At 41.5% G+C, this 24,005-nt stretch overlaps 1 protein-coding gene across 1 annotated transcript in view; it reads right to left on the bottom strand.

Annotated features, from left to right (window-relative positions):
* Window positions 1-3,586: 3,586 nt before the first annotated feature.
* LOC309517755 (von Willebrand factor D and EGF domain-containing protein-like) overlaps window positions 3,587-24,005 on the bottom strand; it is a 203,155-nt gene continuing 182,736 nt past the window's right edge. Inside the window, exons 28-30 of the mRNA XM_082197221.1 lie at window positions 22,682-22,777; window positions 12,315-12,412; window positions 3,587-6,059 (exon numbers count right to left, since the gene is read on the bottom strand). Of these exons, the coding sequence (XP_082053347.1) occupies window positions 6,045-6,059; window positions 12,315-12,412; window positions 22,682-22,777 (209 nt within the window). The 3' untranslated portion in view covers window positions 3,587-6,044. The remainder of the gene's footprint in view (window positions 6,060-12,314; window positions 12,413-22,681; window positions 22,778-24,005) is intronic.

Consider the following 24,005-nt stretch of genomic DNA (forward strand, 5'->3'; position numbering starts at 1 on the left):
GGCAAAGAGGCAGAAGCTGTTTGGTAGGTCTCATGTTTGAATTAAGCCCAAATTTATTATCTTTTCATTATATTATCCTGCAGCTTAGTTTTCAGTGGACCCAGTGGAGTAGGTTTTAAGCAGGAAGCCAAATACTGAATGGCCATGATGACTGGATTAACCTTCTTACCACTGCAGGTGTTAGAGCAAGATTAGTTCTCTGGACTGGACTGTTGCTTCCCAGGTTATACTTTTCAATGCAGATAAGAAGGGAGATTTCTTTTCCAAGTATGTCCATAGATCATTTCCTTTTTGCATTGTTCATTTAGTTTTGCAACATCCAGATGCTTGATTTGAATTCCTAGCTCTTTCTCCAGGGAGGACATGTCCTTTGTATTGCACATTCTGAATTTGTGAAAGGCTTCAATTACATGGCAATTATGAACAATGATTTATTCTAATGTAAATTTCCATTCGCTTGGTTGCATTCTTATGACTTTCATGTGAAATATGGAAGTTGTTTCCCTCCCCGATGTTGGCTTTTATGCATTTCTCAGAAACTCTCTTGGATAGTTTGGTTCTTTACCTTCTGGAATATATGATATTAAAGGTGAGAAGAACAAGGACAGTCTCTTCCTTTCTCCCTCTCTCTCTTTTTGTTTTCAGGTACTACAATGCAAGTGACCATGGCTGATTTTGTTGCAGTTGTGCCACACCTAGTTCCATTTTTGTTCTCTTGCCATGGAGTCAAGATGTTCTATTAACACCTCCATGCAATGCTTTTGTCGCTATTTCCTTCTTCTTTACTTGATGGTTTACTTTGTTCTCACTGTCTCAGGAGTTAATTTATATTCATAGTAGTGTGGTTTGCATTGGCTTCCAAATATATACATGTGGTGTTTTAAATAAAACATTAGTTGAGGGAAAGCTGGTATCCTTGTACACATTTCTGTGTGGGTTTTAAAGAAAAATAAACTATAGCTAGCTATGCTCATTGAAAATGTTACTCTATCATGAAGTTCATTGAGGGTACAGATCAACTGCCTTTGGCTTTTGTGAGGGTATATAAGGACAGTAAAACATAGCATTATTATATCTAGAGAAGAAAGAGGTTTGTACATAGTTGGACCATCAGACTTTTGAATATATGGGCAACATAGAATAGGCAATGAAGATAGTTAGATCCATTCTTCACCAAGATTAAAATGGCACTAGCTGATAATAATAATTCAGCATTTTCACACAGCTAAATCAGAAAAATCTAAGGCGTATTATATATTGTTGAGTTATTTTGGGAATTGCTGTAAAGTATTGCTGAGATGTAATATAAAATATTTTCAACATAGGTATCATTTATTTACAGTTCCAAAGGCTAAAAGAATTGCTTACTGCCTAATCTGGATATAATAGACCTGAGGTGAAAATGATAAGCAAATGGAGAAGAGGGCAGGAGGTTTTCACAGCAAAAGGGCATCTGCAGGAGGAATATAATGATAAGTGTACAAAAGATATGTCACTGCTGACAGTCTCAACACTGAGATGTAGTCTATATGCCTAGATATGTCCTTTCTTAGATGTGTAGAGCTGTGAAGCTGGGTTGTTGTTTTTTAATCCAGCCACAATCTTTGATTATGTATGTTCAGCTTTGAAATCCTGGCACAGAAAAGAAAATCCCAACACTAGTTTATGTCCTCAAATCTGCTTTCCCTCTGAAACATAGTGAAGGGGGAATTATTTTAAAGGGAGAAGTGGCAGTAATAGGAAAGGGTGCCAAGTCCTTCCCCTTCCAACAACCTTTCTCCCATGCCTCCCTGTTCCCTACTGGAACCCCAAACCCATGGTTCTGTCCAGTGTACAGGTAGGGGATTGCAGCTTACAAAACCAGCTTGAGGCAAGGGCTATTCTGGAAAGAAAACAGTAGGTGGGGAAAGAACAACTTGTCTCCTCTGCTGCCTCTCTCCTGGAAATCAGCCCACCCCCCGGTTTTATTATAGAGAAGAGAAGCAGAACCTGGGGTCTCAAGGTACAGGCTGGTGGCATAGCATGCAATAAGGCATTTTCTGTGGTGGTATCCCATCTACAGAACACCATCCACTCTGAAGCTTTCAGTGAAAACATTGGCATAGCTGTAGTTATTTCCAACTGTCACAGAAGGTTATTGTGAGGATATACGATAAGAACAGTGAAGTATAGTAATATTCTACTTAAAGAAGAAAGGGACGTGCACCCATATGCACAGTCAGGCTTTTAGATACAGTGGTACCTCAGGTTAAGAACTTAATTCGTTCTGGAGGTCTGTTCTTAACCTGAAACTGTTCTTAACCTGAGGTACCACTTTAGCTAATGGGACCTTCTCCTGCCGCTGTGCAATTTCAGTTCTCATCCTGAAGCATAGTTCTTAACCCAAGGTAATATTTCTGGGTTAGAGGAGTCAGTAACCTGAAGCGTCTGTAACCTGAAGCGTCTGTAACCCAAGGTACCACTGTACATAAGCAACACAGATTCTGCACAGTGGACACATACACAGAAGTTTTTTTGATGCTACTTGCATATAGCTCAGTGGTTGCTCTGAGCTATGTCACCAGACCATCAGACTTTGCAGCATTATGCTGGTATCTTTTGTCTGTTTGGGTGATTTCTCTTAACTGCTTCTAGCAGTCACTTTGGGGAGTTACCATCCCTCATCAAGATCTAAAACCTGCTTTAACCTTGTGTTTTATTGGCAGAGGTGAATGTGTGTGCTTGACTTTCCAAGTTTTTTCTCTGCCAAAGGTGGTGGCGTGAACTACAGCTTCCCAAGAGCAATACGATAAGGCATATTTGTGCAGTGCCATCAGTACATTACAAGCTTCTATAAGTTTGGAAGTCAACGTTTGGCCTGTTCCTTGGCAGTCTCTCCCATCCTTCCTTTATGATCTCTCTCTGTCCAGCCCATCTCCAGCAGAGATTAAATTTTGCTATATTAAAATACAAACAATGAGGCACATTAACTTAACTAGTGAGATGTACTGTGGGAATGAAATCTACTTTAGGTCCCAAATCCAAGCTTGGCAAGGACTTCCTATTCATCAACACTGCCCATCATGGGCATAATGGAAGCAAGGTAATATAGCTTCTTTTTTTATTGATTCTCCCTGTAGTTGAAGAAAGACATAATTGCTACCATCAATTTAATCTTGCAACACTCATCTGTTGCCAACCTTCTGCTCTAGTGCCTTCCTGGAAGCGTTGAATTGAAGTTTCAAACTCAGTTCCAAACTCACCATCTCCCAGTTTTGGACAACCCACGGAAGTGTAATTCTCCTTCGGTAAAAGGTCCTTTCTTCATGTAGCATGGATGGGAGGTCAGCGAGGCTAGAATAACAATTGTATTTCTATGTGCACATCACAGATTTATCTAGAATAACATTCTCTAATATGCTGGTGCCATGAGTTTCTTTGTGTTTCATATTTCCCTCTGCACAATTTTGTAGAGATGACAAGAATTCATGAAAATAGAAGAGAACAAAGAAAGAACTGGGGAGGGGGGGCAAATTGAGGGACAAAAATAATATTTATTCAAAGAAAAGAGTACAATTACATAAAACATCTTAGTCTTTGCAAAAGTAGTACAAAACAAACATTGTTCGCATATTGAAAAGGCAGGTGGCAATATGCAAAGAAATATACTTAACAGCTACAGGAACTGAAACACTTTAAGTAGAAAATAATCTGCATTAATGATTATAAATTTCTTAGCATTAAAAGGACACATTCACATCCATTTTCTGCAAAGATTCTGATTCTTGTGATCCAAAGCACTGTTGGAATGTCTACTCAGCTGGTGTGAAGCAACCCAGCCTATCACAAAAATGCCACAGCATCTTGGCATCAGTTCCATAGATCACTTGTGATTAAACAGCATACTTCTGCATCCATAGAAGCTGCTGTTGTGGGGTTACTCATGAAAAGCATTGTTCACACATTATGGTTCTATTTGTGACTGCCCCAAAACACATTGGCCGGATTCAACTAACGGGGTCCCATTAGTGTAAGCCCATGCAAGGACTTCTGCTAGTGCAACTCCCCCCCCCACCTGTGCCTCCCAGAATTGACTCAGGGGGATTAGGAGAGCCCACAGAACAGTGCAGGGAGGAAGAGAGGGGAGATTGCTCCACCAGGCCAGCACTGCACCCATGCCATGCCAAGCAAGAAAGTCTACAGTCCAAGACAATGTGGGGGTTCTTTTTAGTTTTTAAATAAGATGTTTTTATATTTAAATTGAGTCCATGCTGAACTCAGTTTGCCCCTGCTTTCAGTTCCTTCATATTTCTTTTCTCCCTTGGTATTGCTACTGTGCATGTGCGCCATTGATAAAACACAGCAAAAAAAGCAAGGCTGATGTGCTTGTTCTAGTGTGTTAAAGATACACATAAGTCCTGTTTAGATGTTTGCCTGAATTCACATGGGCTTAATCTGTACACACAGGCTCCACTCACTCCAATGTCCCAAGGCATGCAGGTCTCTCTTTACATCATCATGTATTTGGCATTCAGTGGAATGTGCTTACAAACCTCCTGCAATAGCAGGTACACCCCAACACCATCCTTGGTTTAAGCCTGTGTGGGTTAAGGAGCCACAGGCATTCCAATCCCTGTGCCTCAGTAAAACAGTGCAGGAAAGAAAAGTTGCAAGCATACATATGCTCAAATAACAAATGCTCTTCTAGAAGTGTTTTATCATTGCACACCTGCATATTGATAGTATATGTTTTATGTGTGGAAAAGCAACTGATGGAACTGAACAGATATAAACTGCAGCCATATTCAAGCATTCTTAAGAATGTGTGAGGACTCTAACTCTGCAGGGAGCACTGGAAACTATACGGTCCCAACCCCTTTCCTTTTAACCGTGGTCTGCAGGGAGATTCCAACTACATTCAGTTAAATGTGGTTAGGCTGCTCCCATCATCCAGGAACCCTGATAGTTTAGAGAATTTAATTGCAGAGTGGATTTCCATTCCTTACTGGTGGGAATGGAAGAGTCTGTCAGTTTTGATTTTCTCAGTTTCTCATTTGTCAAATCTTAAATTCAGTTCTGCACAGCCATTTGTGATTTCCTTACCAAAAATTCTTTGTGAGAGTTCATCAGCATTTTAGTGCAAAGTTCTCCTAATAAACACCTTTCCATATGCAGTTTTGACTTAATGTACAGATTTTTTGCAAGCAATTTCCCCTGATATAATGCATTTTTGTATGTTATTTTCATGAAAAGCTTCACTTTTTGCACACTTTCTCCTAAAATATGCATTTTTGTAAACATTGTTTGGTAGGAGAACTGCATTGCAAAGTTCAGATAAGTGTGAATTTTAAGGGTACCTGTGCTTCAGGCCCCATATTGTTTTGGAAAATGTGAATTTGATGGAGTCTGTTTTAAATGTATATGTATTGAATGAATTTGAATTTCTTCCCCATTCCTCCCCACTGGTGTATGTGGGGATACTGGAGATGGGGCCTACATGTGTGTCTCCTACTCACTTCAATGTCACCTGCTTTCTTTTGTAAAACTGAAGAGAATTGGTGCGTGCTCTTGTTCTGGAGTTAATTGTAGAAATTTTACAGGTAAAACTTGAATTCAGGAGGTGTGCAATGCAGGCCAGAGCAAACAAGAACAACAAGAAGAATGGATTAGGGTACACCCCAACATCCTCAATGTTGGCTTCTCTATAGAACCCAAAGTTAGCAGAAAGCGACAGCCTTTCTAAAACACTCTGCAAGTCACAGTTGAAATAGGCACCTGCAGTCAGTGAGTAACTGAGGTATTGGTACTATGCTGCAATATATATATATATTGAGATTGAGAATGGTGTCACCTAATGTGACACAGGCAACTAGCTAAAGCTGTTCGAGTATGTTCTGGAATCAGTAATTTCTCAACATGACTTAATGCTTGCCATGAGTGGAGGCAGGAGGGAGAAATTTAGCTATGTTTCTATAGTGCATTGTCTGCCAACTCTAAAAGAAAGGAGGGAGTCTTAGCATTTCAGCATCAAAATGAATGTCTTCATTGTCCTTCTGCTGTTTTCTTCATCCTATGGGGAGCTGTGAAACAGAAATGAGGATTCAGCTGCTGAAGGGATTAGGTGACAAACAGGCCTACACCCACATTGTCACAAAACAAGTATGAAATATTCTAATGTAGTAATGGCATGGCTTCTGTCTGGTTTTTTCTTAACCCCCTTTTTTCTCTTTAATTATGACGATACTGCAACTACTCCACATTTCAGAATTTGATCCAAGCAGGCAACTAACAAGTGTTATAATTGTCCAATAATTTCACCTGTAGTGGCTGTCTTTATTGTGGAACAATGTGACAGATCTGCTTCCAAAACACGCGCCCACGAGGGTATCATGTAGCAACGGCTGATTTCTCCTCCATCATTCCAACAGAGGAAAATAACTATATTGCTGAAATGGTTTGGCTTTGACTCTGTTATTTGCAGTGGGGTTGACAGTTCTGAAGCTGGAATTAAATTTCTTTCCTCTAAAGCAGGAGTGTCTACAAAACCAATTTGCTATTTTCCATATGACACAGTGAGACTGTTGACACCTTGCCTATATGAGTTTGAATGTGCTCAGCCCATTTCTACGCTGTGGAGGTTTGTCAGTAAAAAGCATCTTAGTTTAAGGGTGGAAGTAAATCTTCTCAGTCCCCCAAACATGATATTAGGTGACAGAAAGAGCTTTTGTCTTGCAGGACTACAAGAGACCTATAAATCCACTAAATGTGCAGGACAAAAGAGTCGGGGGATTATTCATCTCTAGGAGGAGAGGACTGCTGGATCTCTCTGCATCTGACATGACACACATATACTCCATATATGATACTATCAAGTGTAATATTTCGGTATCAAACCTGGATATATAATATTTGATGGTGCAAATTGTTTTCCTGTGATTTAATATAAAGAATATTAAATATTCATATTACATATTTAATATAAAGAACACTTAATGTTTGTATGTGGTTTTCAAGCATTCAACATGCTACACATACATTATCTAGTTATAATTCTTACAATAAATCTATAAAGCAGGGATATTCACCGGATGTTGTCTAACTGCAATTCCATCATCCTGTCCCATGATGGAATGGGGGCTAATGGGAGTCGGTGCCCAACTAAAACTTGGGGAGAGCACAGAGGTTCCCCAGCCGCAGGTGGGATAAGTCAATATTATTATCCTTTATATTGCAGACAGGAGGAGCTGATGTGGAGAGGGAGAGGGAGGGAGGGAGGGAGGGAGGGAGGGAGACAGGCTTGCCAAAGGCCACCTAGTGAGTAAACTGGACTTGCTGCCGCCAGTGCAACTCTTACATCGGATTTGGCCCAATACATTTTCTAGAGAAGAATGTGAGAGAACATAAAAGCTCATGCATGGCTTTATAGAATGTCTACCTTCAGCTGCAAAGTGCTGCAAATTTCAAGAAAGCTTCCAGGTACAAAAACTCCATAAATCAGTTGTGTCTGATTAAATTTCTGTATTCCATCTGACTTTTTGCTAATGATTGCAAAAGCAGTATTATTACCCACAAAACAGCTATGTTCTTAGCTTGTTAGCGTTTTCTTCTTCTTTCATGAGCAAGTCTTTCTGTCTGTCGGTTTTGATTTTTAGAAGCTAGCAAGGGCATTTGTCTTCATGTTTACCTCAAAATTGCTAAATGATCAGAATCTTGCAAGGACTGTCTTATTGCAGTTTGGCATACTATTACAAATTCTTTATCCTCCAACATATATCCTAGCACCACTGCCACACATTGTCATGTCTGTAATATGTAATTCAATTGATTATATCTCGTCAAATGGAAATATGTGAAGGGGGGGACAAAGGAAAGCAAAGAAATAAGAGTTTTATAGAACCCTCCCCTTCTTTCCTGAGGGGAAAAAATGAAACTTACATAAAATGTTAAAAATAAAAATGACACTTCTGCCCTAACAAATGAATAACTGAGGCAAGTCATCCTTCTCTCTCTAGGATGGATGAAGATGTCCATTTTGGTATTTCTCAGCTTCTCATTTTTCTAGTCCTGGGGTCTGCAACCCGCGGCTCCGGATCCACATGTGCCTCTTTTACACCTTTGCCGCGGCTCCGGGGCGGATACTAGTGAGGGGAGGAGGCGCATTGTGCGCCCCGACACTCCTCACTGTGGCGGGCGCTGTACTGGCTGTGACGTCGCATGGGGGCGGTGCGTGTGTTAGTCACGCACCGTCCCGACGTCACCTTCCCGCCCGCTGTCAGATCGGGGCTCCGGAGATATATTTGTTTTAAATGTCGCAGTGGTTTTGCGGATCCCAGTTGTTGTTTTTTCTTCGGAAATGGGTCCAAGTGGCTCTTTTTGTCTTAAAGGTTGCAGACCCCTGTTCTAGTCTTTGGCTCAGTTTGACACACCATCATCATATTAGTGTGTATTTCTCTAATGCACACATTTCAAAAGCCATGCTGCATTTTTGTGTTATATTTACTAATATATACATTTTTATGCACACTTTTCCTAAATACATTATTCAGAGAACTGCATTGCAATTTTCAGATAAGTGAAAACACTGAAAAATAGTTGCATTCCACTGCATACATATAATTTTGGGGAGTTCAAATTAGGTAGCTTCTCATTAAAATGTGAACTAATTTTTTTCATCATCCCTGTCTCCTGTAGTTTATTAGCCAGTATTTGGCAGAGACCTAAACACTGTGTTTGTGTTTGTGTGTGTGTATGTTTTAGTGCTACTAACTGGACAATGAAACCAGGGGTTTGTTTCAGGCGAAGGAAGTCAATCTTCTAACCTGTCTATCCAGTGATTACTTTTCCCTTTCTAGGCTAAAATGAGAAGAGGGACAGGGATTCACTTAGGTGCCAAGATGCAATTACACATGCCCTTGTCCTTCAGCCAATTCAGTGTAAAAAGAACATTTCTTGCCACAAATTCCCATTCAGACCTGCTTTCTGGAGGCCATTATAAATCCTTTGGGAAATTTCTTCCCTCTTGGGACAGAAGTCAGGGCCAAAACTCTAGATTGGCTATTTCCCATTGTGGGGGCTCTCTGCTTTTCTAATCCAGATTGAAGGAGTTGAACACCTGTACCCCATTCAATCCAAAAGCTGCAAAGGAATGAACAATACCAATGCAGCAGCGCTAACTTCAACCAACTTAAACTGAACAAAAGCAGAAGGCTAGGACAACTCCATGACTCCTTAACTATCTCTCACAGATAGGTTTCTGGAAATATCCCGCTCAAACTGAATATGAAATTGTTCCATGCCATCAATTAGCAACAAGCAGGAATTTCACCAGTGGTATATGAAACATTTTCTACTCTGTCAGGCTTCACATTTTCTACCTCCTTAATGACATGAAGCAATTGAATCAAGCCAAATTCTCGACGAGTCTCTCTTCATTGAGGGAAGGGTAGCAGATATTCTTAGGTTAACATTCTCCTCTACAAAAACAAAAACAAAGAAATCTTGCCTTTGGTGGGGGACAGGCATTATGAGGATTGAGATAACTGACATACTCTACTAAGATGGCGTCATGCTGAATCTCATGCTAGGCTCTCCACCATCCCAGGGTGTGCACCAAGGCCGCGTAGTCCCATGTCATTTAAATACTGCCCCCTTAGGGAAGGAAGCTAAGAGAGGAGACAAGAGCTCATGATTGCACTATTGTCAGCCACTCCACTGTCATGCTGTGTTTATAGCTTGGAAGGAAAGGCCTAGATGAAGGCAGGCTGTGATTATGCTTTATCCCTGCCATTTGGTAGTGGGAAAAAGTTGGGAAGAGTCTTGGTATTTTCCATGGGCTCTTCTGTTCCTCTGCCAGGCACATTCCTAACCTGATTACAAGGCTTGGCTGTGGGGACTTCAGTAATATGAAATTCCTCACACTCGACTTGTAATGGACCATGTCCCTTGCTAAAAGATATCAAGAGAAGGAGAGAGAAAGAGAAAAGAAAAGTAAAGTAAAAAATAAAGTACTAAAATCAAGTTCTGAGAGGATGCTGACTAGGTAGGGTTGGTACATAAAGGAGATAAATTAGATCAGAAATGTGGTTGGTTGGCCAATGGCTGATGGTTTTAGGAGTTGTAGTCCAACAACAACTGATGAAGGGTCACAGGTTCCCCACCGCTGTCTAACTTTTGGCTCTGCTTTCTGACCCAGGTTGAAGGGGTGTTTCAAAAAAATCAAGCTTTTCAGAAGCCAGCGAGAATTCCAGGGAAGCTCGGTCAAAATCTTGCTTTAAAGAGAACTTGCTTGCTTCCCCTATCACATCTAGATGTTTTTTTCTGAGACTCATAAGAAAAACATAACACAACATAAAGACAGAACTCTATTTGTGTAGTCTTTTTTGAACCTAATAGTATTCCATTATTGCAATAACTGTATAAACAATGGCTCTGATACAGCTAAAATTAGTTATGACTAAATGTCATCAAAGCAAAGAACAAGTTGCTGATCACTTAAGTCCCATTGCTTTCAAAGAGCATTTTAGGAGCATGATCTTAAGCAGATTTACTGAGAAATCATCAAGTTCAATGTACTTTCTATGTGAAGGTGAATATAAATTGCATCTAATTGCAGCTGGATTTAGAAAGCGTTGAACAATTCAAAGATATATGTTACCTACTTGCTCCTTGTCTCAAAAGTGCATGACCAAGGTGCTGAATTTTGTTTCCTCACAAATTTATCCAACACATGAACTGGGAACTGCTGTTATACCAATTAGACCCACCCTGTAGCATCTACAGATACAGTGTGAATGCCTGCAGGGAAGAAGCCTTTGACCATTATAGTTACATACAAGGGTTCCAGGCCAGATGGAACCTTTCACACATACATTTGTAAGCAAAAAGGCCCTCTTGCAGACAGCCATGTTGAAAGTGTGGCTTCAATAATGCCCCTTCTCACGCTGGATGAACTTGGGAATAAAATGCCTGATCAGGGCATTGAACACAGAGTTTTTGTGTATGTGACAAACTGCTAAATCCCAAATGGTCAGAAGCTAGCATTAATATTAGGATTTAGGTGGATTATAATACCTGCTGCTATTTTTACTTTACGTTTTAGATGCCAATCCTGAACATGCTTACGAGGAAGATAATCTCACTGAAATTCAGCTGGACTTTGTTCAAAATAAGCTATGCTTAGGAATGGGCTGTAATCTTCTTTCTGGAACTGACTTCTGTTGATGACAAGATAAATTGAGCTAGTGACCACTGCAGTGACCCAGTAGCATGGCAATTCTCATATTCTAAAGCTTCTGCTAAAGCTTCTCCAAATTCTATTTACTGTGCAATGGTTCACTGATAGGAAAAATGGATGCTCAGCATTTGATTTGATATTTTATACAAAGTACAGCACAGTTCCACTTCATTTGTGAACTGACAGATCTCATACTGCACATTTGCAATCATAGCAATGGTTTCGAAAACAAACCTGATAATTTTGGTTTTGATATAACAGAAAGGTCAGTTCTCACTGTACCATGAAAAAAACTATATATAAAAACTTTTGAATTTAAACACACACAGACAATCAATCGCTTCAGTTTATCTCACTGAAATCTAGGGTGTCAAAATAGGATATAAAATAGAGCACTTCAGAAAATGCAAGGTATATTTTCCCCGCTGGCTACAGTTGACCAGTTTAAATAGTTTTTGTGCAGTCTGAAAATTACAATGAGTCTTGCTTCATCTTATCTGCATCTGCTGCATGCCAATGTCAATATAGAAGTTTTATTTTCCTGGGAGAATGTCACTGTCAATGAAATGCATCAATAACTGTAATTCTGAGTTTAAAGATGTGACTTCAGTTCCAGAATATTGAATGTGAAAAGGCTGTCATAGTGTATCGTACTACATTATCCAAACATAGTAGAAAACACTATGATTCTCTGCCCTGATGCTGAATGTATAGTCAAGCTTGATTCAGGAGATTTCATGTTATTGAAAGAGGCACACAAAGCCTGACTGGTTAAAATAAAAAATATTAAGAAGAAAAAACATGTAGGGAAACATGAAGGGCAGTATCCAGGGAAGTAGTTCTGCTAGTGCAAAGACTTCTGGATGAACAGTGGAATGCCCCCTCCCCTCCCAGTGCACACCCTAAATCTGTTCCAGGGTTTCCCCAAATCCTTCACAGCAGATCTGTGGAAGCTGAGGTGTGTGTGCCATTGCACACACATAAATCCTCATGCTAATGGAACTACAATGCTGGAAACCATCCAAAATGTTTTGTTCGTTCTGCAATAGTTCGTTCCCCATGTTATGAATAGGGGATCAACATTACAGAAATACTACTGTACCTTCTTTCCACAGTTTGAACCACCATGCCCACTTCTACAGGCACAAACATTTGGCTTGACACATCTCCCTCCAAACTGGCATTTCGGCTCGCAAACAGCTGCAACAAAACAACTTGTAAGTATCATTTCTATTTAAACAACAGCAATTATATTAAACTATTCAGTCACATCAGATTTTGCATCAGATTTCCTTCAGTTGCATCAGATTCAGTTGTGAAGTGGTTCCCGCCCCCCACCCCCCCATTTCACAGTTCTTTCAACCCTCGGAAGTCATCCACATGCTAACTCAGTGTGGATCAGATTTGGGGGCTTGATTGCACCTTTCGAATTTCAGGCATTTGGAACTGGATGGTAAAAGCCACGAATCCATGCTGTGTTCATCCAGTGATGTTGGTTTTCATATCACCAGCCCAGAGTCAGGCAGCCTGATCCAAGAACAGCAGCTGCGATGGGCTGGAAGAGTTTTGTGAAGAGGCTCCAAAAACCTATTAACATACTAAATCTGTACATAACTTTTTAGAGTGGTCTGTTTGTGTGGGCATTGTAAGGATAAAAAACTGAACCCCTCTAAAGATTGTAGTCCCTTGTTCTGATGACATGAGAATACCATTCACTGAAAAGGGGCAATCTCATAACAAAACGCTCTTCTAACGTTGCACTGTTGACGTGAGTGGATTACTTGCACGAGCAGTTCTCTGCATGAGGTAGCCAACTGTAAAGCAAGGTCTGAGTGACTAATGCTCCTATAATAACTTTTTATTAAGGAGAGAGAACAATAACTTCTGTGAATGGGAGCTCTTCATTCCAAAGCCATTACATGCTTGCATCTCATTGTCCTTGCCTATTATCTTAGAATCATAGAATCATAGAGTTGGAAGAGACCACAAGGGCCATCAAGTCCAACCCCCTGCCAAGCAGGAAACACCATCAGAGCACTCCTACATATGGTTGTCAAGCCTCTGCTTAAAGACCTCCAAAGTAGGAGACTCCACCACACTCCTTGGCAGCAAATTCCACTGTCGAACAGCTCTTACTGTCAGGAAGTTCTTCCTAATGTTTAGGTGGAATCTTCTTTCTTGTAGTTTGGATCCATTGCTCCGTGTCCGCTTCTCTGGAGCAGCAGAAAACAACCTTTCTCCCTCCTCTATGTGACATCCTTTTATATATTTGAACATGGCTATCATATCACCCCTTAACCTCCTCTTCTCCAGGCTAAACATGCCCAGCTCCCTTAGCCGTTCCTCATAAGGCATCGTTTCCAGGCCTTTGACCATTTTGGTTGCCCTCCTCTGGACACGTTCCAGTTTGTCAGTGTCCTTCTTGAACTGTGGTGCCCAGAACTGGACACAGTACTCCAGGTGAGGTCTGACCAGAGTTTCTCTTGAACTAACAGAGAAAGGCAGAAGACTCTAATTTCTCCTCTTTAATAAATACGTAAGTATGGGGTTTGAGTTCCATTGGTGAATGGGCCCAGAGTGACCTTTTCAGTTCCAACAAAATAACACACACACTTTAAGATAACCTACCTTGAAGAACTAACAACGACTTCTGTTTATAATACATTACCTTACAATGGAAGAGGAATTTCAAAACCCATTAATTTAGATTATGCAGATGATGACAATGGCCCCGTATTGTAAATCTGAACCATGCCCCTGCAACTACAGCAGCTGTGATCCATGAAAAACTGGGCTCACCTAAATTCCATTAGTAGTATCAGTGGAAATTAAGCACTTCATTCTATGCTTAACTCCAGAACTTTTTCAATGGGACTCTGAAACACCTTGGTTCTTCTGGCTTAAGTACTGTGCCTCATCGGCCTGCCATGTTGCCACAAAGTACCAGCTCACCTCCATGTCAAGGTCCTTCACAATCACATTGGCTCAAAAGTCCCAGTTTTGCTTGTAAATGTTAGCCTGCAAGGTCTAACAAGGTGTGCAATCACCTTCTGTTGAGATGAACAAAGGAGTGCCCTACTCATTATACACTGGCTAATGCTTAATCTCTTCCATTTTCCTAAATCATAGCCACATATAGATGGCAAGCACAGTGAAGAGGGATGCAGGGTCATGCATTCAGTCCTGCCTTCAAACTTCCACTGCCCCCCCCACCCACCTTGTTGCCATGTCTGCAGCACAATGCCTGCACCAAAGAGACTTTTCTAGGCAGGGAAGTTCCCTGGGCAATATAGAGCCCTGGGCAAACAACAATGTTGGGTGCAGAAGAAACAGCAGAACCTTTGGAGCAGAGCTAAACATGCTGTGTGCAGTTCCTTTGATCATGCTTGTCCCTTAAATTGGCTCCCCCCAAAAATCTCAACAACTTTGGTTAATCCAATGGGTTAACCAAAAAAAACCTGCCAGTTTTTTATAGTGGGAGTAGATCACAGCCTCTTGGGAGTTGGACATGCCTGCATTAGAGCAATGAGGCAGGAAGGCCCAAAGTCCTAGAATGACCTCTCAAGTATTACTGCATCACACCCACCTAGACTGCAGACTCCCCCTTCTGTCAAGAAGAAAATGACAATCAATGGCTGATGGACCATGTTTGGATAGAAGATCACAAGCAAATATGGATTGGATTGGGTTACACCCCTGGCACAAATCTGTAAACTATCTGCATAATCCCCTGAATTCTATAGACAGATGATTAGGAAAGAGCACTGCAGCATACAATCCACCTTCTATACAGGATGAAATGAGTTTGCTTTAGTTCATCTAGTCTAATGTGATAAATAACCTTTTGAAATATCACCACTTTGTAAAAATAAATAAACAGGATTATGAAGTGTTTATAAGTAATATAGTTCACCATTTCAAGCTTGTCTGGACATATAATTTATTTTCTAATGCTGGCAAGCTATTTTATGAATCTAAAAGATATATCAGTTCATTAAAGTTATGCATCATATCACTTGTGTGACTGACCCCTGCTTCTGTTTGAGTGGTATTCCGCTAAAACTCAGCTATGTTTCCCGCCTTCATAAAAGTTAAGGCAAAAGGACTGCTGATTTCAAGCCAGTTTTTTCCTCTCCTAATTAGCAGTGTGTGCTCCTATGACATTGTTTTGGCAGAGAAAAAAGAGAACAGCCAATTCATAAGGCACTAGTCCAAGAACACACATGTCATGTTATTATTTTAATTAGATCTCAGGAGCTGAAATTTCTGTAATTTCTTTTTAAACAACAAAATCTTTCCTAGCAGCGAACTTATACTGATTATAGCCAATGTTGTTTTGATACAATGTTATTTGAATTGCCTGTCTGTGTGGCAAAGATACCAGAAGTCACTAGCAAAATACAGTCTCTCTCTCTCTCTTAAATTGTGTGGTACAATAAAGTTATAGATTTGTTAGTGGGTCTGTATTCACACACCAGTTTATTCCCTGTCCCCACCATTTTTTAGCTGTTAATTTCCACATGATAATTGAGTTTTCACACAATGTAAAAACCATGTCTGGAAATACAGTGCAAGTTTAGCACTAATTTCTATGTTATTTGCAGGTGAGTTGTTTTTCTGGAAGCAAATAACGTGGAAATTGTTAGGATATTTCCGTTCCACCTTAAAAGGGAGCAGGCTTTGTGAGTCACAGAGTCTGCGCATGTCCTGTTCACAGGATGTTTATGTTTGCTATTCCTTTCGATTTCTCAGTCTGTCGGAGACTCTGACGCAGAACAGTCATGTCTCTCTTTGTTCTGATCAACACTGAATAAAGCTTGTAAATAATGCTCTTCTGCTGTGCAACTTTCTGGCTGTGCTTCTGCTGATAAAGAGTGTGCACGAGCCCTGGAATGTGGCAAGGTATTCCAGAAAACTCGTGTCGCTAAAAGCTCATACTGCATGACTACAGGGATCGATGGATCGTCCGGCAGCTGGCTTGGGGCCATGATGGACTATATCTCCCTGGCAGTATCCCAACAGAAATGAGAACTAAATTTGAGCTATATTCCCCATGCCTCCTCCCCCTCTCTTTCAGGAATTGGCAGTGATACCTCAGAAGGCAGGTGAGCAAAGATACCCTACCTGTACCACCAGAACCAACCGCTGCTGCTGAAAGGTGACCAGCTTCTACCATTGTGTGCCACTGAATAGGAAAAGTGGAATTCAAGGTCATTACCAGAATATGTCATGAACCAGAGGTAGCCTTCCAGGGAGCAACCGCACAAGCCACTGTTGTGCGGAACTGAGGCGTATTTGCAGTTCTCATCCAAATGAGCAGGGCAGAGGAAAATCTTACACACCCTTGCAAGTTGCTTAGCCAAGATGGCATTATCCTTATCCATATATCCATCCTATTCTGCTAGCTATCACTACCTATCTTGCGATGATCACTGTCTGTAATCCAAAGAATTGCTTTACCTCATGTAGGAGCTTTCATTACTTTCTTCCTAGGACAGCTGAACCTAGTGCCCTATCACAAACTGCTTTTCAACATCCTCTCAGCTCCAACATAGTTTGTCGTGCAGCATAAGTTTCCACCTGAAAAATGCAAGTCTCAAGCTGCCTTTGGTGTATGGAACTAACTCCATAGACAGTTGATTCCTAGTCATTATGCTACTGTACATGCGGGTGGTGCTGTGGGTTAAACCACAGGATGGTGGCATAAGTCCCTCACCATATTTTAAGCCAGTATAATTTGCATCTCTGTAAGTCCCCTAAAAGAAGCATCCCAGGGTTGTGGAACGTGGGTGGCGCTGTGGGTTAAACCACAGAGCCTAGGACTTGCCTATCAGAAGGTTGGCGGTTCAAATCCCCGCGACGGGGTGAGCTCCCGTTGCTTGGTCCCTGCTCCTGCCCACCTAGCAGTTCGAAAGCACGTCAAAGTGCAAGTAGATAAATAGGTACCGCTCCATCGGGAAGGTAAACGGTGTTTCCGTGTGCTGCTCTGGTTCGCCAGAAATGGCTTAGTCATGCTGGCCACATGACCCGGAAGCTGTACGCCGGCTCCCTCGGCCAATAAAGCGAGATGAGCACCGCAACCCCAGAGTCGGTCACGACTGGACCTAATGGTCAGGGGTCCCCTTTACCCTTTACCCCTTAATGTTTATGAACATCAGTGGTATAAAAGACTATTGCTAAAAATAGAATTTTTGTTCACACAGAGATAAGAAAGCCTTTCCCCACCACACCTGAACTTGTACATTTTCCAGCAGCATATGGCTGGTTACTCTTGTACCCAGAATGATAGACTACATAAACGTTTGGTCTCATACAGCATTTCTTGAGCTCTGATTAGAATTTGCTGGTTTGTACACAGATGGATACCTTGCACCTGCGATAAGCCTTCTGTTTCTTAAGAGCTCAGAGAAAGGCAGAAGACCACAGGTGCAACTTGGACCACTGCAGTGATGCAATAACAGGGAAAATAAATCACCAGTCCATTTAAGAGTTCTAAGGGATACAGAAGCTCTATGCCAGATGGAATATGTCAACCTGGTTGTATAGAATTATATGCTTACAGGGAGTGGAGCTGTTTATCGTATTACAGAAGTAATGTAATAGAATTCTGAGATGTAAGACATTGGATGCACAAAAACGGACCAGGAGAAACTCCACTGCCTAGAATATGTAATAAAACAATAGGCATTACATTATATCAAAGAACTATCTTGCACATGAGGTGAGGAAATTAAATCAGCTAATGGGGCACAGTATGTTAAAGGGAAGAATAACTAGCAAAATAATAATAATTCAGTACTCAAGTAGAACACACTCCCATTCTACCCCACGTATTATTGCAGGGAGAGTTAAAACATTTCAGAAGAAAATTGGAATGGAAATCAGAAGATAATAACATAGCTGGGGTTTAAATGAATATTTCATAAATGCATTTACAAGGAACATCAAACCACTAAACACTAACAATGACACAGGCATTATCCTCTATCGTCTTGGCAAGGAGTGCTGTTTAATAAGCCAAGTTTGTGCTGAAATTATAATCAATAAATGCACCATACTATATAAAAAAAGTTTCCCTGTGTGCTAAAAAGAACAGAGCAGTAATTTTCATGCAAATAGCAACCTTTGTTGAGAATGTTACCTTCCTTGTATAAATGGAATAGAAAATCTGGAAGCAAGAGTATAAAAGTGATAGAGGCAGCAAAGGGTTCATAAAATCATGAAGCTGCAGATTTGACATGCGAATGGAAGGAAACTGTTCCTGAAGGGCAAATGAGAAAGCTAGTGTGTGTTCAATAATATTATATTAGAACAGATGATAACCAGCATAAATGACAGGGAGGTCAGTGAAGAGGATTTCCCCGTTATTTCAGCTTCATTCATTTTTCTAATTAATTCCTAGGATGTTTCCAAACACAGCAGTTTGCAGTGTCAGACACGGCGAATGAGTGCCCTCAGCAGCTGCATACCGAATGAGGACCCCCGTGCTGATATTTGCCAGTCCAAAGGGAATGGAATCATTACTGGCAACACAGCCATGGTAGTGTCAAGTCAGGTCAGCCACCACTGTGCCAAACCCCTTTCATGAAAGAAAGAAAAAGCCTCTTTGGAAATTGGAAAATGAACTGTGAACTGCAGCAAGTGGAAGATGTAGCTGTTGATTTTAGAAGAGGAGGGTCTTAACCTGACATTGGAAAGAATCAATGGATTACATGAAGAGCTCCCACACGTCCACCTCCATAATCTGAACAATTGTCCAGCCAAGCCTCAAAGGCCAGGCTTCCAAGATGAATACCAGCCTGGCAAACCTAGATACTTCATACTGCTTGCCAGTTACGGAAGCTGATGTGTATACAACTCCCAATGGTCACTATGCATGAAGAAGGCTCTAAGGCTCTTGATTTCACACACACCCTACTAGACACTGCACATTCAGCTTCTCACCACAGTGAATCCCATACTTAGGTCATGGAATTCCTGGTTTAAGTTCTGGAATCCTTAACTCCCATTGAATCAGTCAACATGGCTTGGTGGCCCATAGGACCACGTGTGGTTTGTAAATGTTGCACTAAGAAGTGATAGAGTAGATGCTAAATATCTAAGCAACTAGATAGTCTTTTTTCTCAGGTATCCCCCTATGGACACTTTATTCAACATTTGAGGCCTTTACCATAAGAAGCTTAGTAGACATATATTAGGAAATCTTGGTGCCCACTCTGTGGAACACCTTCTAAAGGGGGGCATCAGAATCCAGCACTTTTATCCTTTTAGATATTTGGCAAAAACCTGGCTCTTTCAGAAAGCCTCTGATTGCTTCATCTCTGCATTTACCTCTTAACCTGATACTTTGTACTGCTAGCATACTGCTCTGTTGTGAGGTTCTGCTTCCATACGTAAAATGATTATTTTATTGATTTTAATCTGTGTTTTGCTTTGTCTTTGGATACAGAAAAGTAGGATTACTGTTATTTATTACTGTAAGTGAATAAATAAAAACAATAAAATAGAATCTTAAAACATCTTGTTTAATCTTAAATAGAAATGATTTATAACCCCCAAATGCTTTATTTTTAATTTGTCTTTGTAGATTTTTAAACACTCTGTACCCATTTAGTGAACATTTGGACCAGCATATATTTCTTCTTTCCTCTTCAGTGTTTTAGTTTTCTTAATTTTATATAGTCATATTTGGAGTCTTTTAAATAATAAATAAAAGATGCAAAGTGAGGATCTTTACTGGTGGTGCCCACTGTGAAATTATTTATACTGCTCAAAGAGTAGTACATCAGGTGAAATAGCTATGTTGGCTTTCACCTATTCAAAACTATTTTTTAAAAACTGTCTCATATTGGACAAAACAGTTTTCAGAATAAGAAAGTATGATAAGCCAACTTGCTGTGATTAGAACTTTTGCAGAATTAATAGAGGAACCAAAATAATATTTTGCTCTCTCTCTCTCTTAAGCGTGAATGCTGCATATTGTCAGACAACAAGAGGAAACATTAAAGCAAAATCAATCAAAACATGGGGAACCAGCAGGTGGTCATAAGTGTTGGTATTGCTATTAGCAATCTGCCATTTATTTTCAACTGAAGCATTATGGTGGGGAGCCCTATAGATGCTTATTATTTCCTCCATGTAAGTACTTTATGCATGAAATGATAATGTGATTACATCCCCCCCCAACCAGTTCAACATGAAAAACTGCAAGTTTGTTTTACTTAATTTGACTTCTATGCAAAAAGACAGAGACAGTGTTTGAGGATGAAAGAAATGTGCTTTCCCAATTTATACTTAGCCACCAAGAAGATTTCTGTCATACCATTAAAACTGCAAGAGCAGGTACGCTTACTTGGGAGTAAGCTTCCTGAATTTAGTAGCACTAGTTTCTGGGCACCTGGAGAAGGAACTGGCAAACCACTCCAGTATTTTGCCAAGAAAACTCCATGGACATAAAAAAAGGAGAAGCTTTGAGAAGAAAGTGAGCATTTCCAAGGCATGCTCTGGTTCATGGGGTCACGGAGAGTTGTACACGACTAAGACGACTAAACAACAAAATTTGTGGGCAAATGTGCATATGATAAGCTGCATCCCCTACAGCAATGATAGTTTGTGTGCATAGGCGTTGCCATTTGCTCTGCAGATCTAACAAAGACTAAAAACGGTCTATTTAATTGTGTGCATTTGAAGGGCAGGGGGAAGAGAAATTGAAAGAGACAACTTGGATGAAGATTCCAGTGTAATCCTTTCTTATAATTCCTTTTTTTTTGGGGGGGGGGTGTATTAAATTTGGAAGAAATAATTCAGCATAATGAAATAAATCAGATATTTCTTGTTTCTACAGTCATAGTTTGCATACATTTCAAAGTTCATGCTCTCCACTCTGAAATGTGACTGGTGCTGACATGACTTTTCAGCACCAGCCTCTTTAACCAGGGATTGAGTTTACCTGGCCAGCTACACTTATATCTGTAATTAATCTACTGCTCTGTTAAAGTATTAGTTGTACTTTAAATAATGCTCTGGGTTAGTGGAGGATAAAGCTACCAGTGGCTGCTATTCCGGATGGCTGTGCTCTGCCTCCATTGTTAGACACAGTATGTTTCTAGATACCAGCTTCTGAAAACTACAAGAGGGGAGAGTCCTCTTGTGCTTGGGTCCTGCTTGCATCCTTTCCATAGGCATCTGTTTGGCTACAGTGAGAACAGGATGCTGGACTACATGGACCATTGGCCTGATCCAGCAGAATGTTATGACATTATTATGTTAGTGTTGGTGAGTTGTTGTTTTTACCATAGTTGCGGGATGCAGGTGATGCTGTGGGTTAAACCACAGAGCCTAGGACTTGCCGATCAGAAGGTAGGCGGTTCGAATCCCCACGACGGGGTGAGCTCCCATTGCTCGGTCCCTGTTCCTGCCAACCTAGCAGTTCAAAAGCACATCAAGTGCAAGAGATAAATAGGTACCACTCTGGAAGGTAAACGGCGTTTCCGTGTGCTGCTCTGGTTCGCCAGAAGCGGCTTAGTCATGCTGACCACATGACCTGGAAGCTGTGCGCCGGCTCTCTCGGCCAATAAAGCGAGATGACCACCACAACCCCAGAGTCGGCCACGACTGGACCTAATGGTCAGGGGTCCCTTTACCTTCACTACCATAGTTGCATTGTAGCCTACCCTGGGATCATCACCAAATATGCAGATGGGAAAACTATAGTTTGGAGAAGCTAGGGATTGACATGAACATGGTTCCCACACTGTCAAATCAATCCACTCTCCTCATTATTAGCCTTTTCAAAGTCTGTGCTGTTTACCACATTTTCCAGTTACTTTAATGCAGTGTTTCCCAACCGGTGTTCCGCGGCACACTAGTGTGCCGTGAGACACCGGCTGGTGTGCCGTGGGAGGGAGGCGGGCGAGTCGGGCGGCGAGAGGCGGCGGCGGCGAGGATCCGCGTCGAGCCGGGGGCGCCTCCGCGGTGGTGGTGCCGAGCGGCGGGGCAGCGCGCGCAAAAGGGAGGAGCGCGAGACAGCGGAGGAGGAGGAGGCCGGCATGTCCGGGCAGCAGCAGCAACAGCAGCAGCAGCAACTCCCGGCGACGGCTCCTCCTCCGCCCGCTATCGCCGCCACCACCACAACAGCCGCCGCCACCTCAGCTGCTGCCGTCCCTCAGTCCCTCGCTCTGCTGCCTCCTCCCACCCCAGCAAGGGGAAGGGAAAAAACGTTCACTTTTGTGCGTCCCTCCCGGCGTGACGCTGCGCGCTGACGTCACGGGGCGGGGCTTTAATGGTGGTGTGCCGCGAGATTTTTTTCTGGTAAACAGGTGTGCCGTTGCCCAAAAACGTTTGGGAAACACTGCTTTAATGAATAGTGAGCTTCTTTTCCCAACTGAAAGCATACCATATTCTTCAGGCCAGGGGCAAAGGCAAGCAAACAGAAAACGTAACTATGACCAAAGCTCAACAAGTACTTACGAATCTGGCACAGGAGACCCACCCATCCTGCCACGCACTGGCAGACATTAGGTCTGATACATTCCCCACCATTTGAGCAGCTGGGCAAGCAAACAGCTGAACAGAAGAAAAAGGTGAAAAGAGGCAAATGAGAGGATCTGCAGGATGCCCCCATTGTTCGTAAGTGAATGGCATGTGTTAGCTTCCCTCAATTATTTTCAAAATGGTCGAATCTCAAAAGAGCTTAATGAGCATTCTTCACGAGGCAATTAGCATTCTGAAATTTCCATGATTAGAAAGTTCTCCTTAATCTCTGTTAGTCTGACTGCTAGTTTCATCACGGATTTGTTCCAAAGGCAGATTCCCTGGCCATTAAAATTTCATTTCCTATTAGGGCTTGAAGCCTTAATTGATTGATTGGTGTGATTAGCTGAGTAATCCATTAATTTCAGACTAAACTTGTGGGTATTAAATGAGATTTTAACCAGATCAGTGCCCTTTAAAGGGTGCTGAGGGGCAGTATCTTTGCCGTAAACAATCTGCATGCATCAATCAGGCCAGCGCAATGGCTTAGGATTTCCCAGTCAATATTCACGTAAGCAGTGCTAGTGGTTATATGGAAACTTGCCTCTGTGCAACCAATGATTTTGCCCCTTATCTGGGCTGAGATATCATCAAGAATTCACTACTAGGCAAGTAGCCATGGCTGTACACAGGGTCCTATCCGTGATCTGCTTAAAAGCATGGGGCATAGGTCAGGGAAAAACTTGCGCAAGCAGATCCCACAGACCCAGCCTCATGAATGAGCTTGAATACGAAAAAGGACGCCTGGGTTGAGAGGAAGACAGAATGAATAGCATGCAGACCATGCCAAGGGGGGTAAGCCAGCCATAGTAGGAATTTATGATTTTCTTGTAGTAGTAGTGGGTTGTGAATGTGCTTCACATTTTAACTATTATTATTTAGTTATGTTTTTGCATTACCTTTCAATGTAGCTTTCTAAACTGATACACACACAAAAATAGAAAACTGATCAATAATACATTATATATAATAAACAACACAAATCCATGCAATATAAAATAGTTAGCAAGCATTAGCTATAAGCTGCCCTGCATTTAAACATACTATCAGCTACTTGCTCGGTGCTTCTTCTCCTGGAACTGTGTGGTGTAATGGCTTTGGCCTCAAGTCTGAAGAGATGCTGCCTTCCCTTGACTGTCTTATGTGGGACTTCTGAGCCCCATCCCCTTCAATATTCAACAAAGACCAAGTATAGGCTTGCCTCTTGAGGTGCTACTTGATCCTGGACTACGGGTGATAACCAATGAAGTAATACTCAGAG

Source organism: Podarcis vaucheri, assembly GCF_965113315.1.
Source record: "Podarcis vaucheri genome assembly, chromosome: 1".
NCBI lineage: Eukaryota > Metazoa > Chordata > Lepidosauria > Squamata > Lacertidae > Podarcis > Podarcis vaucheri.